The 13,894-nt window shown below is 37.5% G+C and overlaps 1 protein-coding gene across 1 annotated transcript; it reads left to right on the top strand.

Annotated features, from left to right (window-relative positions):
- On the top strand, positions 6,844–10,327 carry LOC107609318 (protein AIR2). The gene is made up of 7 exons (XM_016311232.2): positions 6,844–7,332; positions 7,636–7,773; positions 7,876–8,037; positions 8,489–8,650; positions 8,815–8,931; positions 9,339–9,446; positions 9,613–10,327. Exons 1-7 carry the CDS (start codon positions 6,937–6,939, stop codon positions 10,060–10,062), a joined length of 1,533 nt encoding a protein of 510 aa, XP_016166718.1. The 5' UTR covers positions 6,844–6,936; the 3' UTR covers positions 10,063–10,327.

The raw sequence follows: 13,894 nt of genomic DNA, 5'->3' as shown, positions 1-13,894 counted from the left end.
AATAAAATTTTGCTTTTAAAGATTAAATTTAATAAATATTATATAATATTTATACTAAAATAAATTATTTTAAATAAAAATAAGACTATATAATATAAAGGGCAAAACACGCATATCAACCAAGTTGAGATAGATTTTACACAATTCTGCCAAAGAGAAAAACATTACAAGAATCTACCAGGAGTACGTTTCTATATAGTTCGAATTAGACTCATTCGAATTATGCCAATCAATAGTAATTCGAATCAGATTAATTCGAATTTTATGTGCACATAGTAATTCGAATTGGTGCAATTTGAATTAGGCATCGATCAAATCATTATAGTAATTCGAATCACCTGATTCGAATTACACACACTTACCCACACTAGTTTGAATTGGTATGTTTCGAACTAGCACCCGGTTTCAACTCCCATAGTAATTCGAAGCATGCTGATTCGAATTACCCACAAATTAGCTACCCATGGTATTTCGAAACAACCCAATTTGAATTACAATGGTTTTGCCTATAAATAGAGTTCGAGACAACCTCATTCGAAATACTATTTCAAACCCCTGACCCACTAAATCCCAGAAAAAAGTGTTTCCAAACGACTCCAAGAAAGGGTTGAACAGAATATTCAGCTGATGGGGGATAACCTGGACCGACTTTATCGTTTGGATGGAGTCACCCATATAGCCGGTGTCATCAATGACGAGGTTAGTGCGAACTTTTTCCTTTAATTTAGGATTTAATGTGTTTTTTTTCATATTCTTGCCTTTTATATGTTAGAATGGTAGTCATTATGTAGGGTCATTAAGTTAGATAGAATTGTTATATAAGTGGTTTTTGCTAGCGGTTTATTAGTGATCACAAATAAATAGGATAGTGTGAGAAGTAAGGACAAGTGGACAACAACTGGTGAAACTTTATAAAAGTAAGATTATTTTTTTAACATGAATAGTAATCAATAATCCAACTTTTTGTATCGTAATATTTTTCTTTTTTTTTTAAGAAATATGATTTAAAGATATTTGCTCAATAGGCCGAGTTTGATCGATATATGATGTTATTTTCCATGTTAAGGCGTTACATTACTTGGTAGTGTGCATTAGTGAATGATGTCATATGAATATGTTCCGAGCTGAGAGACATTATGGTACATTCTTGTTGCATCCCCACCGATGTATTACGAGCATGCGACGGTAGTAGGGTATGCGTTTGGACGAGAGGTACATTCTGTACTTGCAGATGGCCAGGTTACACCATCTTACGAGGCTGAACGAGAGATAGTTTAGGCTGGATGAGCCCCTGGTTAGTGCGTTTGTGGAGTGCCGGCGTCCAGAGACGCACACGTTTCATATGCCGTTCGGGGAGTGCACTATTACACTGCAGGACATGGCGTACCAGTTAGGACTGCCGATCGATGGACATTATGTTAGTGGTTTCCTGACAGATTTTCAGACGTACATCGAGGGTGGTCGACCAACTTGGGTGTGCTTCGAGGAGCTGATGGGTGTATGATGAGTCCATATTTGATGATATATTTTGGCTATAATTGGATGGATTTCATCACATAAACTCACACTTATTCACCAAAATAGCATACTTTTGTGTTTGATCCCTAAATTGAGCCTAAATGTGAAAACATGCGTTTTTGTGCTTAAATTGAGCAATTTAATCTCACTTTTATTTCATTCGATGCCGTGATATGTTTATTGAGTGATTTCAGGTCCTAGAGGCAAGAATTGTTTGGTAGAAGTGGAAGAAAGCATGCAAAAAGGGAGAAAAGCATTTCAGCCTGTGCCCACGCACACCTTTTGTGCCCACGCACAGGGGTCAAAACCAGGACCTGTGCGTCCGCACAGGTCTGTGCCCATGCTCCGGGCAGAATGGAAATCAAGACTTGTGCGTCTGCACAGGAGAAAAAACAACAAGTGTGCCCATGTACAGACCTGTGCGTCCGCACAGGTACCAGCGCGTGCCTCCATTAAAAAGTCATGTGGACTCGCGTTTTGGGGGCTTTTTGGCCCATTTTTGAAGGCTTTGGAGCTTATTTGAAGGGGGAAGCAACCATATATGATACCATACACTACCATACTTCATAGAATAGTTTTTAGGAGTAGTTTTAGGGTAGTTAGCTTAGGTTTTCTCTCTAGTTCATTAGGGTTTTAATTAGGTTTTCAATGTAGAATTTTATAGTTCAATTTTGGCTTTGAATTTTGCTATCTCATTGTAAGTATTTTTTTAATTTCTCTTTTAATTACTACACTTGTTCTACACTTTCATCTATTTTCATTTCTCTTATCAATATATGCATAATTTTGCAATTTTGAATTTCTAGTTGTTGAATTTGATGTTTGATGCTTACTTTATATTTGTTGAGTTGCCTTTGTTGATTTTGATCATTTATGGTTCATAGCTTTCATCAATTTCTCAATTTTGCCATGTTTTATGTTTATGCCCACTATATGTTTGATGAAATGCCAATTTTGATTATGGGGTAATTTTCACCCCTTGGCTTGGGAGAAATGAGTTTATGGATTACTAGAATCATACTGTCCAACATTTAGTGATGATTCTTGGGTTTTTAATTGTTCTTGTTCTCACTAACGCTAATTTGTTGCTAAGGTAATTAGCAAGCAAGCTAGGATTTGTGGGTTAAGAACACTTATGCTCACTTAACTTACTCTCCGATGTGAGGGTTGACTTGGTGAGATTAATCCATCATAATTATCATAGTTGTGGTTATGGTAAGGAAGGGATTCTATAACTCATCCCAAGTCAAGGTTTCATTTATGTTTTGAATCACATTTTCAATCACTTTATAGTTTACTTGTTCATATTACATACATAGTTCTTTTGTTCTTTCATTAGTTTATTAGTTGAAATTTTGTCTAGTTCTTTAATTCCTTTATTTTGTTTGCTCTCAATCATTGAAAACCCATTTGATTCTCACAACCAAAATTGTGCACTTATTGGCATTAGTTCCTAGGGAGAATGACCTGGGAGTCTAAATACTCTCGGTTATAATTGTGTTTGAATTGTGACAATCTTTAGAATAATAATTTGATTGATGATCAATGGTTGGATTTGGACTATACTTGCAACGTCAATCCTATTTTTAGTGTAAAAATCTAAACCTATAATTTGGTCAATATCAGTGTATTACCTCATGCGAACCAAATCCAGAAGTTTGCAGTGAATTGCAGCTGGTTCCAGGAGACATTTGGAGAGCTTCCGAAAGGAGCCGATGAGCCCACTGTTAGGAGGTATGCCGGGCCTATATCATGATGCTGTTAGGGACTCAGCTATTTGCCGATAAGTCCGACAATCGCTTTCACATTAGGTGGCTCCCATACGTAGCTAGGCTTGAGGACATGGGTGGGTACAGCTACAGATCAACTGCTCTCGCGTGGTTATATGGGTGCATGTGCCGCGTGGCAAACAGACACGTGGTGAAGTTTGCCGGACTGTTACAGCTACTTCAGTCATGGATCTTCTGGCTGTTTTCTGGATTTAGACCCGCTAGATATGATACATTCAGCTGGCCTTTGCCCTCGAGGTACTATTATATTCAAGATGATTTGATGGTTACAATTATAAGGCGTTAGGGTGCGTCATATGCTATTATTTTATTCTATCATTTGCTATTATTTTATTACATCTAGATTTTTTCTGCTATATTACTTGGTGTTATTCTAATTTCGTGATAACATGGGCGTGGGTTGTAGGTCGTCAGGTCACAATCCTACAGCAAGCGAGAAGGGACCTCAAGTTGCGATGTCGAGGCTTAGGATAGATCTCTTATTGTAGCCAGCTGGGCCTCTACTCTCTCCCCTTGCAAACGAATAGCTCTGCCGACCTCCTATATGTGGCCTTCACCAGTGAACATACTGGAAAGTTCCTGACCCCCTTTATGATGGAATTAACACATTCGGAGATATTCATCGTCATGTGACCAAATCTCCTACCCTCATCCCGATGCAACGCATACTCAATCCTGTTAGGCCATTCACACATGGCAGGGTCTTCAGTTCGCAGAATATCAAACCAGTAATCAAATTCCACCTTAGTCTTGGCATACGCCGCATTCACAAGAAGCCTCCTTGCATCCTTGCCCTTAAAAGTGAGGGCAAAATTTGCGGCCACATGTCGAATACCGAATACACGGTATGCAGCAGGTGGTAGCCAACCTCCGTCGGGAGCCTCAAGTGCAGCCTTGATTCCGTTGTACCTATCTGATATCACCAGGATACCCGGCTGCGGGGTCACGTGCTGGCGGAGATGGATAGAAAAAATGACTAGGACTCCGCATTCTCACCCTCAATGAGTGCAAATGCAACCGGTAAGATGTTGGAGTTCCCGTCCTATGCAATCGCAACGAGCAGCGTACCCCCGTATTTACCGTACAGGTGGGTCTCGTCAATACTCACCAACGGCTTGCAATGCCGGAATGCCTCAATACATGGTGAGAACGTCCAGAAAAGCCGGTGAAATTAGGCTTGCGAGCTGTCCACCTGCCCCCCACTCGAACAGGACTTGTCCTTAGCACTGCAACACTACCAGGCATCGTCACCTGGACACCTAAGACCCATCGCGGCAGCTCGTTGTATGACACATTCCTATCTCCGTAAATCTGTGACACGACCTTCTGCTTAGCCAACCAAACCCTCCTATAAGTCGGCCTGAACCCAAGATGTGCCTCTGCCGCATTCAGCAGTACCTTGATGCAGACGAATGCATCAGCTTTAACCATTGGCATGATGAAGGCCGAGATCACATGATAATGAAGACTCTTGTGATCGCTCGAGATCGACGTCGCGAGATAAGTATGAGGTCCGTTGTACCGTTTTGCCTCCCAAATACCCTTGCGCTGCCAGAGACTTAGCCTAATGAACTATGCGCACCCGTTCCCAAATTCGGTACACTTACCAACGTACCTGCGATAATCGGATTCCACCACTTTGTACTGTACCCCGCGTCGGATGCTATATGTCTTCACGCTTAACACAGCCTCCTCTTTATCCTGAAACTGTTGACCAACATGGAACTCTGTAAGACCTCTCCTGGGTATCTCTGGCACCAAATCTGGTGGGTTCTCCAAGAACCCCCTCCTGTCTCATGGCATCCAAGTCCAAAGATGAAAAGTGCGGAGAGTACTGCTGAGTCCCAGAGCTAGAACCACCGCCAGCCCCAGCTGGATTACTCGTTGCAATGTCATCATCCCTGTCATCAGCAATGATGTCCGGCTCCACATCATCATCGTCATCATCATCTGGCAATGCATCATCCATACTTGCCGATGCCCCATACTATAAAAAAATCGGCACCCTATCAAAGATACCATCCTCTCTGCCACCACTGCAGTTGAGATCAACAACGAACGACAGGGAGGTGACAGGCTCGTCCCGAGGTGCAAGCACAGGCACGGACGAAGATGCACGAACAGGTCTCGAACTAGAACCGGCTACCGTCCCTATAGTTTGGGTATTCCGGTTTGAACCTCTCGAGCTAGATACCACATCGACCAGCTTTGCCAACAGCTCACGTGTCCTAACCTCGGAAAACTGCCGACGACAATGGAACAGGACCTCCAAATCCTTGTCACTCCCTATGACAAAAGAATCGTACTTCACGTCATCTCGCAGCACTGAGATCGGAATGCGATAGAATAACTTTTTAACCCGTTTCACGCCTTACAGACCAAGTTTCTGTATTATAGAATTCAGGAAGTCATCGAAGCTCGTTGTAGGTCTTATAAAAATACTAAGGGGATCCTTATCAGTGAACTTCACACCAGAGCGTGTTTTTCTCTTAATGGACCATCTATAATGCACCAATACTACAAAACTCTTCTCACTAGCCATTGTATTTCACTCTAATGAGAGGAATTCACGTTCACACCATACTCATACACGTCTGGGGCTTCATAATTCGAAACAACTAGTTTCAAATTACATCCCTTATAATTCGAATTAGTGTAATTCAAACTACCCTGGATCAACCTACATGCATAATTCGAATAAGTTAGGTTCGAGCTACCTACTAATTTTGGTTGCATATTTTGAATTGATCAACTTCGAATTACTTCTAGTTTGTAGTTCGAATTAGTTTGATTCGAATTATATAAAAACATGCTTCTGGTTGATTCATGTTATGTTTTTGACTTTGGTTGAATCATGTAATTTCTCCCCCCCTCTGGTTTGATACTGTGATTTGTCCTAATATAAAAATATTAATGGAAGTATAACAATATAACTCTTACTACTAATTTCAATGTAAAAAATATATTTTGACTATAAAACATGACTTCAAGTCGGACTAAATTTACTCGAAGCATTGACTTAAACCCAATCAAAAATGACAAATTTGATTTTGAAAAAATATATTTTGGATTTGGACCCAGCCACCCTCCCCTAAATCAGAAACGAAAATCTCCTCTTTAAGGGGGCAAAAAAATAGAATCATGACAAAAAAAAAAACAAAAAACATAAATTGTATTTGGTTGACTAAACAAATTGTAAAAGATATATCAATACGTAATTAATTTTGTAATAAAGCGCATGTTGTTTGTTCTAAAATAATTTATTTGTAATTTTTTTAATATTTTGCCTTGTTGTATTTATATAAAATCTAGTATTTAAAAAAAGGTATACACTCCTTTTTTTGAATTATTAACAATACTCTTTAAATGTTTAAAATTGAAAAGTTTGAATGAAATTTAGTAAAAATTATGTATGTATTTATTATTAAATTTATAAAGTTAATTATTTTTATTGACTTAACAATACATATAATTTTACTTCATTAGGGTAAGCAGAGTATGAATTTCAATAATTTTTAATTTTTAGTACTTATTTGAAATTGAAAAAGACAAGTTTGCGCCTTGAATCTGAGAGCAGAGCAGTAATTAGGGTTAGGGTTTCGCGGGAGCAAACTAATCGAAGCCAAAGATGGGTCGGAAAGATAAGCAGAGAGCGAAGAAAACGGAGCACGAAGAAGAAGAAGAACACGGATCGCCGATGGGTTCAACGCCGCCGTTGGTCTTCGAAGTAAGCAGCGATGACGAAGAGGCTAACGAGGATCTCAGCCTCCGGATCGTCGAGAAGGCTCTGATGAGGCGCAAGCTCCCGCGAAACGACGTCGATTCCAACGGCGATGATGCTATTATCCTCGGTGGTTCGTCTTCGCGGCAGGATGAAGTCGCGGTGGCTCGAAACGAAGGCGCATTGAATGAAGCGAGAGAAGTTGTGGACGTTTCTGATAGCGAGGAGTTGAAAAGTGAGAGGAAGAAGAAGAGTAAGAGTAAGAAGAAGAAGGTGAAGAAAGTGGAATCTGAGGAACATAATGTAAGACACGGTTCCGTTTTTCTGTTGTTCTATTGAATAATTATTATGCAGTTATTTTTTTTATTTCGTGTTCGTTCTTCTTATTCTTAAAATCTAGCTTCCTTGATGTGCGTGATTGGATAATCTTAATTTGAGATAAAATCAGCAGTTTTATGAGACTGAATTTGAGGAAGGAATTCTATTACTTTTCCAATTTATTTGATGCGCATGGATTGTTTAAATGGTTGTGGTTGATACTTAAAGCTCATCCGATTTTCAGATTCTGATAAAGAGTAATTTAGCTGAAAATTTGATTTGATGTAGGTTGTTACAGCTGAAGGACAAGTAACAATAGAGACAGTAGAAACAACTGAACCAATCAAAGAGGCAGAGAAAGACGAGCCTGCTGAAGAACCTGCCATGGTTCAGATGGGTGACAATGCTGTTCTGAGAAAGCTTCTTGTGAGTTGAAAACTTGAATCATTGGTCCTAAAATGTGATTTTTGAAAGTGCTATATTACACTGTGTCGGAGCTTAGTTTGGTATGTCTTTATATTCTACCAGCGGGGTCCGAGGTATTTTGATGCTCCAGATAGTGGTGGTTGGGGAACTTGCTATAATTGTGGTGAAGAAGGACATGCCGCAGTCAACTGTACAGCAGCTAAGCGCAAGAAACCATGCTATGTATGCGGCAGTTTGGAGCATTATGCTAAACATTGCACCATGGTATGTCTTGTTTGCTTTTCAAATTTAGTTTTGCTGCCTGACTGGCAATGACATGGGTATTGTACATTTTATTGATTTGCTATTTACTTGGATATGTTGTACTGGCACTTGATAAACTTGTTCTCCACCATGAGGGTGTTGAGATACTATACTCATTAAAACAAAGGTTGATTTCTTACTTGCGTCCTCTAATTTGATGGCGTTTACCTATGTGGAGGTGTCTCAACCACCAAATTCAGTTGAATATATAAGCATGAGGAAAACATTGATTTTTGGCATTTGCGAGTTGCTGATGGCCTAGGCTAGCCGATCCCGCCTGGTGGGATAAGGCTTTGTTGTTATCATTGTTGATTGCCCAAGCTCCAAGGTGTAACAGTAATGAACATTATTGGTATGCCAGAGGCCTAAGGTATTTTATTAATTTTTACATTTTTTTCATGTGTTTCTGTAGGGACGCGATTGCTATATTTGCAAGAAGGGCGGTCACCGTGCCAAAGACTGTCCAGAGAAGAACCTCATTGGATCTCAAAGCTTAAACATATGCTTAAAGTGCGGAGATTCTGGGCATGAGATGTTTTCATGTAAAAATGATTATTCACCAGATGATCTCAAGGTTGTTCTCTGCCATTTTTATAATTTTTCTTTTCCAGCTTCTCCTTTAACTTTCAACAATGTAAAAACTCTGTAGTTGAACTAACAAAGAATATTAGGCTGCATTTGGCTATGGAATTAGAAATGTTCACTCAGTGACTCACTGCTTTTTTCCTGTTTGGCTAGGAGGTGCAATGCTACGTGTGCAAGAAATTTGGCCACTTATGTTGTGTCAATACTGCCGATTCTACACCGAGAGTAATTTCTTGTTACCAATGCGGTCAATTGGGGCACACTGGTTTGGTAAGTTTTTATATGATGTTTTTTTTGGCATTGCCTGATTTGTGTGTGTGTTTTGTGTTTTTTCAACCATTTTTATTTTATTTATTTTATCAACACCAATCAATATAGTAGAGCATTATTATTATTGGATGACTCATTCTTTCCGAGGGTGTGATAAACAAGTCTTTTGGGATAGAATTAACTGTTTAGCCTCCATTTGGTGTAAAGCTTATGATCTTTTTAGAGGTCTTTCCCTCTAAAACATTTTGAGGAGTTGAAAAGCAATGCTTTACAGATCCTCTGTTTTTTGCTTTTGTAAGGAGGACCACTTGTCCTCCCATCTTCCATCATTATAAATGTATTAGATACTATTTTCCAAAATATTCGGAGTTGACATTGAAATGTCTTCATATTTTTGGTTAACATAGGCATGTGCAAGGTTGCGGACTGAGGCCGCAGATGCAGCTACACCCAGTTCATGTTATAGGTGCGGTGAAGCAGGACATTTTGCCCGAGAATGCACGAGTTCTGTTAAGGTACATTTCAAGATAATTGGGTTACTTAGTATTTTAACTGTTTCATCTCTGTTATTGGTTTTTATGTTTTCTTGTCACAATTCAAATAATAATCATCTCTCTGCCTAGTTTGTGTTTGTAATGTTCGTAATGATTAGTTTTTAATCTGCTGGGTTTGCCTCTGCAGTTAGGGAAGAGGAGACGGGAATCATCTAATACAAAAACTCCGAAGTTCCAAAAAGAGAATGACTATGTAGGACATAGGTCTGCTCCTCATGATATTGGTAAGTCCTGGAAAAAGAAAAAGCCTTTTACAGAAGAAAAAGGCTTAACAACCCCCCGTAAACCAAAGCATAGAGGTGGTTGGATGACAGAACATCCTGCAGAGTTCTCTCCTTCAAAGCCCAAAAGAAGCAGCTGGAGGTCTCCAGCAACACCACCTTATAAAAGCTCTAAGGTTCATTCATTTAGAAATGAAAGTTATACTCCAAAGTCTAACTCGTCAAAGATGAGGAAGTTTCACGATCCGAGCCCTACTCCGCGCAGATCACCTCACAGCTATCAAACTAGATTCTCAGCATCAAGGTTTGGCCACTCTAATAGTGATGGATATGGGAGAAGTTACAACTGGTGGTAGCTTTCCGGAATTGTGGATTATGGCGCCTTCTGTAATCTACTAAATAGCATAGCGATCTTCGAGTTTTTATTTTATTTTATTTTTAATTAAATTTGTTCTTTTCCCCCCTACCTATTTGATCATTCCTTCTCCTTTTAGTGTGATAAATCTTTTGATATCATCTTGGTTTGGGGTGGGGGGTTTGAGGAACAGTCCCTCTAAAACTTGATGTTTGTTCTCATCAAATTTATTCAAATGAATGTTACATTAAATGTTCAAGCTTCAATGAAATGGAAGACATGCAATTTCTAAAAGATTGAATTATTCGGTTGGTTTTACTAAATTTTTAATTAGATTTTTATTTTTTATTTTTCTCTTCAATTGATTTCTTATACCATGTTATATTTCGTAATTAAGTTAAATAATAGAATATTTTGTTAAATAAAACGAATATGTGGAATACTTAACTGAATATTTTATTTTGTTTAACAGAATATTTAGGTGATTTTAATATTTTTGTGACGATAGAAATTTAGTCTTTTAAATTTGATATGGTGTATGGGTCTAATTAAAAAAATATATATAAAAATCTAATTAAAAATTCGATAAAATTATAGAGATCATCGAAATAATTAAACCTTTCTCTAATTAAAACTTGTGAAGGATGCAATCATGCAAATCTTTTTCGTATATTACCAATTGCTAGCCAAACCCAAATTTGAATTCAAGTATCCTCCTCTTTTCTGAAGAGTTATCTTCAAGTGGGATAAACCTAGGTGTTGTGGGAGAAAAACTGGATTGTATAGCTTCCTATTTTAATACTAAAAATATTCAATATTAAAACTTAAAAGCACAAAAGTGTTTATTACTTTATTTTACATCACTCGCAATTAGTAAGATGGGTTGGGTACTTATGTATCACAATTAAAGGGATTTTCAGAGAGGTGGATGGCGCTTTCGGTATATAACTGGTGATAATTTTGAAGTTAAGCTTTTACACATAAGGATTTTGTTCTTCTGAAGTTGTTTATTTACTTTAAAGAAAAAAGTAACGTAATATAAATTTTTGATAATATAAATGGTTCTGATTATTTTAAATAAATAAATAGTAAATAAATACATTAAAAGAGAATCAAAACATTAAAAAGAAAAAAAAAAGGCGCTATTCTACAAAAATTACTCACAGAGTTGAATTTCTGTAAAATTAAATGTGTACAACAATAATAAGTATAAGCTACTTAAATTAAGATTAATAAGTCAAACATTTAAACTTAAATTACAACATTAAACATGAAACGAGCATCATAAACACAAAATCACATAAAAATATAAATAAATTAATTTAATTTATATCAATATTAATTTATTAGAGATCTATTAAACCAATATCACATCATTAGTTACTCTAAACACCTTCTAATTTGTTTTCAGTTGCATTCTTATTTCAAGTATAAACAAAAAAAATTGAGTACATTTATCTAAAAGAGATTGAGTATATTTGCATGAGTATTTTTTAGGCCACGGATTTCTTACTCCTAACTTCATATAGGAGTATGATTCACCATCAGTAAAATATTTACAAAATAAACCCCGTTTCTTTATTTTTGAAAGAATTAATAATTAAACATTTGTCCTCTGCGTTTTTTTGGTTTACACATTCTTCCTGTTTCTTTTAATCTGAGGAGGAGAGTCCAAAGCTCTGCTAGGGCTTTTGCCCCCTCTTCATCCCATCAACGTCGCTCGTTCCTTGGTCCTCCCCCTCCGCGGTAGCTCGCTCTCTGATCCTCTCTCTGCGTCGTGGTCGTTCTCTAATCCTCTCCATTCGCGGGATTGCTCGTTCTCCCTTGTATCGTGTTTGTTCTCTGATTGTCAACGCCGCAACAAGCTGCCGCTACACTCGGGTCCACCACTTCATTGTTTTCTGTCGCCTGCCTCTCTGTTCCTCTTCTTCACCAGCGACTCTGATCTCTGTCCTTCTCCCTCCACCTTTCCCTCTGCGACCTACTCCTTTAAGGTTTCATTTTGTTTTTATTTTTATTGTACTTTATTTTCTTTTCTATCAAAAAATTTTATGTGAATTTGAATGTTCTTCGTTTGTCAGAGTATTGAATGTTGTTTTGATTTCAAAAGAATTTGATAATAAACCAATAAAAAGTTTCAAAATAGATTAGGAGTCCTTGATTATGCTTGAATGATTGAATTTGATTGTTGTGATTTGGTTGGTAGTAACTCTTTTGATTTCTAATTGAATAAGGCTCCTACTTTTTTGTGGAAGTAGGGCAATGATTTTGAAGAACTAAAATACAATACATGGTGTCTTGTATGATGGGGACATTTGAGTTAGTATGAGTTAACCAAACATGTTCCCTTATCAGTTAGTTTCACTTTCTATACTCAAATATTTCAGGCTTCAAAGTTCATGTTCTCTTTTCTTATTCTGTAGTTATGTTGCACCGGAGTATGCATGCAGTGGATAAGAAAAGAGAACATGAACTTTGGTTAACTCTTCTTAGTCAGCATTCCACTGCATGCATACTCCGGTGCAACATAACTACAGAATAAGAAAAGAGAACATGAACTTTGAAGCCTGAAATATTTGAGTATAGAAAGTGAAACTAACTATAAGGGAAAATGTTTGGTTAACTCATACTAACCCAAATGTCCCCATCATACAAGACACCATGTATTGTATTTGAGTTCTTCAAAATCATTGCCCTACTTCCACAAAAAAGTAGGAGCCTTATTCAATTAGAAATCAAAAGAGTTACTACCAACCAAATCACAACAATCAAATTCAATCATTCAAGCATAATCAAGGACTCCTAATCTATTTTGAAACTTTTTATTGGTTTATTATCAAATTCTTTTAAAATCAAAACAACATTCAATACTCTGGCAAACGAAGAACATTCAAATTCACATAAAAATTTTTGATAGAAAAGAAAATAAAGTACAATAAAAATAAAAACAAAATGGAACCTTAAAGGAGTAGGTCGCAGAGGGAAAGGTGGAGGGAGAAGGACAGAGATCAGAGTCGCTGGTGAAGAAGAGGAACAGAGAGGCAGGAGTCAGAAAACAATGAAGTGGTGGATCCGAGTGTAGCGGCAGTGGCGACAGCTTGTTGCGGCGTCGACAATCAGAGAACAAACACGATACAGGGGAGAACGAGCAATCCCGCGAATGGAGAGGATTAGAGAATGACCACGACGCAGAGAGAGGATCAGAGAGCGAGCTACCGCGGAGGGGGAGGACCAAGGAACGAGCGACGTTGATGGGATGAAGAGGGGCAAAAGCCCTAGCAGAGCTTTGAACTCTCCTCCTTAGATTAAAAGAAACAGGAAGAATGTGTAAAACAAAAAAACGCAAAGGACAAATGTTTAATTATTAATTTTTTCAAAAATAAAGAAACGGGGTTTATTTTGTAAATATTTTACTGATGTTATACTAAAAAATACAAAAAATATAATACAATATTATTGTGCAATTAATAATAATAATTATTTTATTTTATTTTATTTTTGGACAGAGGACTATTATGTCCAACAGAGAGAAACATTGGGGATTGATTTGTACATTAGTTTTTTTAGACTAAAATGTCCATTTTTAAAATCTTTGGGACTGATCTGGGTAATTACTTTGCCGGAAAATGAATTGGAGACTGATTTGTCTGCCGGAGTAAAACCTTGAGGATTGATCTGTGTATTAATTTTCTTTGAGGACTAAAATGTCCAATTCTAAAATCTTCGGAGTAATTACTCTAAATTTTAAAAGACACAGTAGTACACAAATTGATATAAATAACATGTATTTAGTGTACCTCCAATAAGTTGAGGCACAACATTTGATATAGACA

Source organism: Arachis ipaensis, chromosome B07 (genome assembly GCF_000816755.2).
Source record: "Arachis ipaensis cultivar K30076 chromosome B07, Araip1.1, whole genome shotgun sequence".
Lineage (NCBI taxonomy): Eukaryota > Viridiplantae > Streptophyta > Magnoliopsida > Fabales > Fabaceae > Arachis > Arachis ipaensis.
Note: the sequence above shows the minus strand (reverse complement) of the source record. Positions and strands in the feature narration are given on the sequence as shown.

Excerpts from the sequence above, each read along its gene's own strand:
- LOC107609318 (XM_016311232.2), top strand. The coding sequence starts at position 6,937 with ATGGGTCGGAAAGATAAGCAGAGAGCGAAGAAAACGGAGCACGAAGAA. Across the intron at positions 8,038-8,488 it reads ATGCTAAACATTGCACCATG|GGACGCGATTGCTATATTTG; the intron begins GTATGTCTTGTT and ends GTGTTTCTGTAG. Across the intron at positions 9,447-9,612 it reads AATGCACGAGTTCTGTTAAG|TTAGGGAAGAGGAGACGGGA; the intron begins GTACATTTCAAG and ends TTGCCTCTGCAG.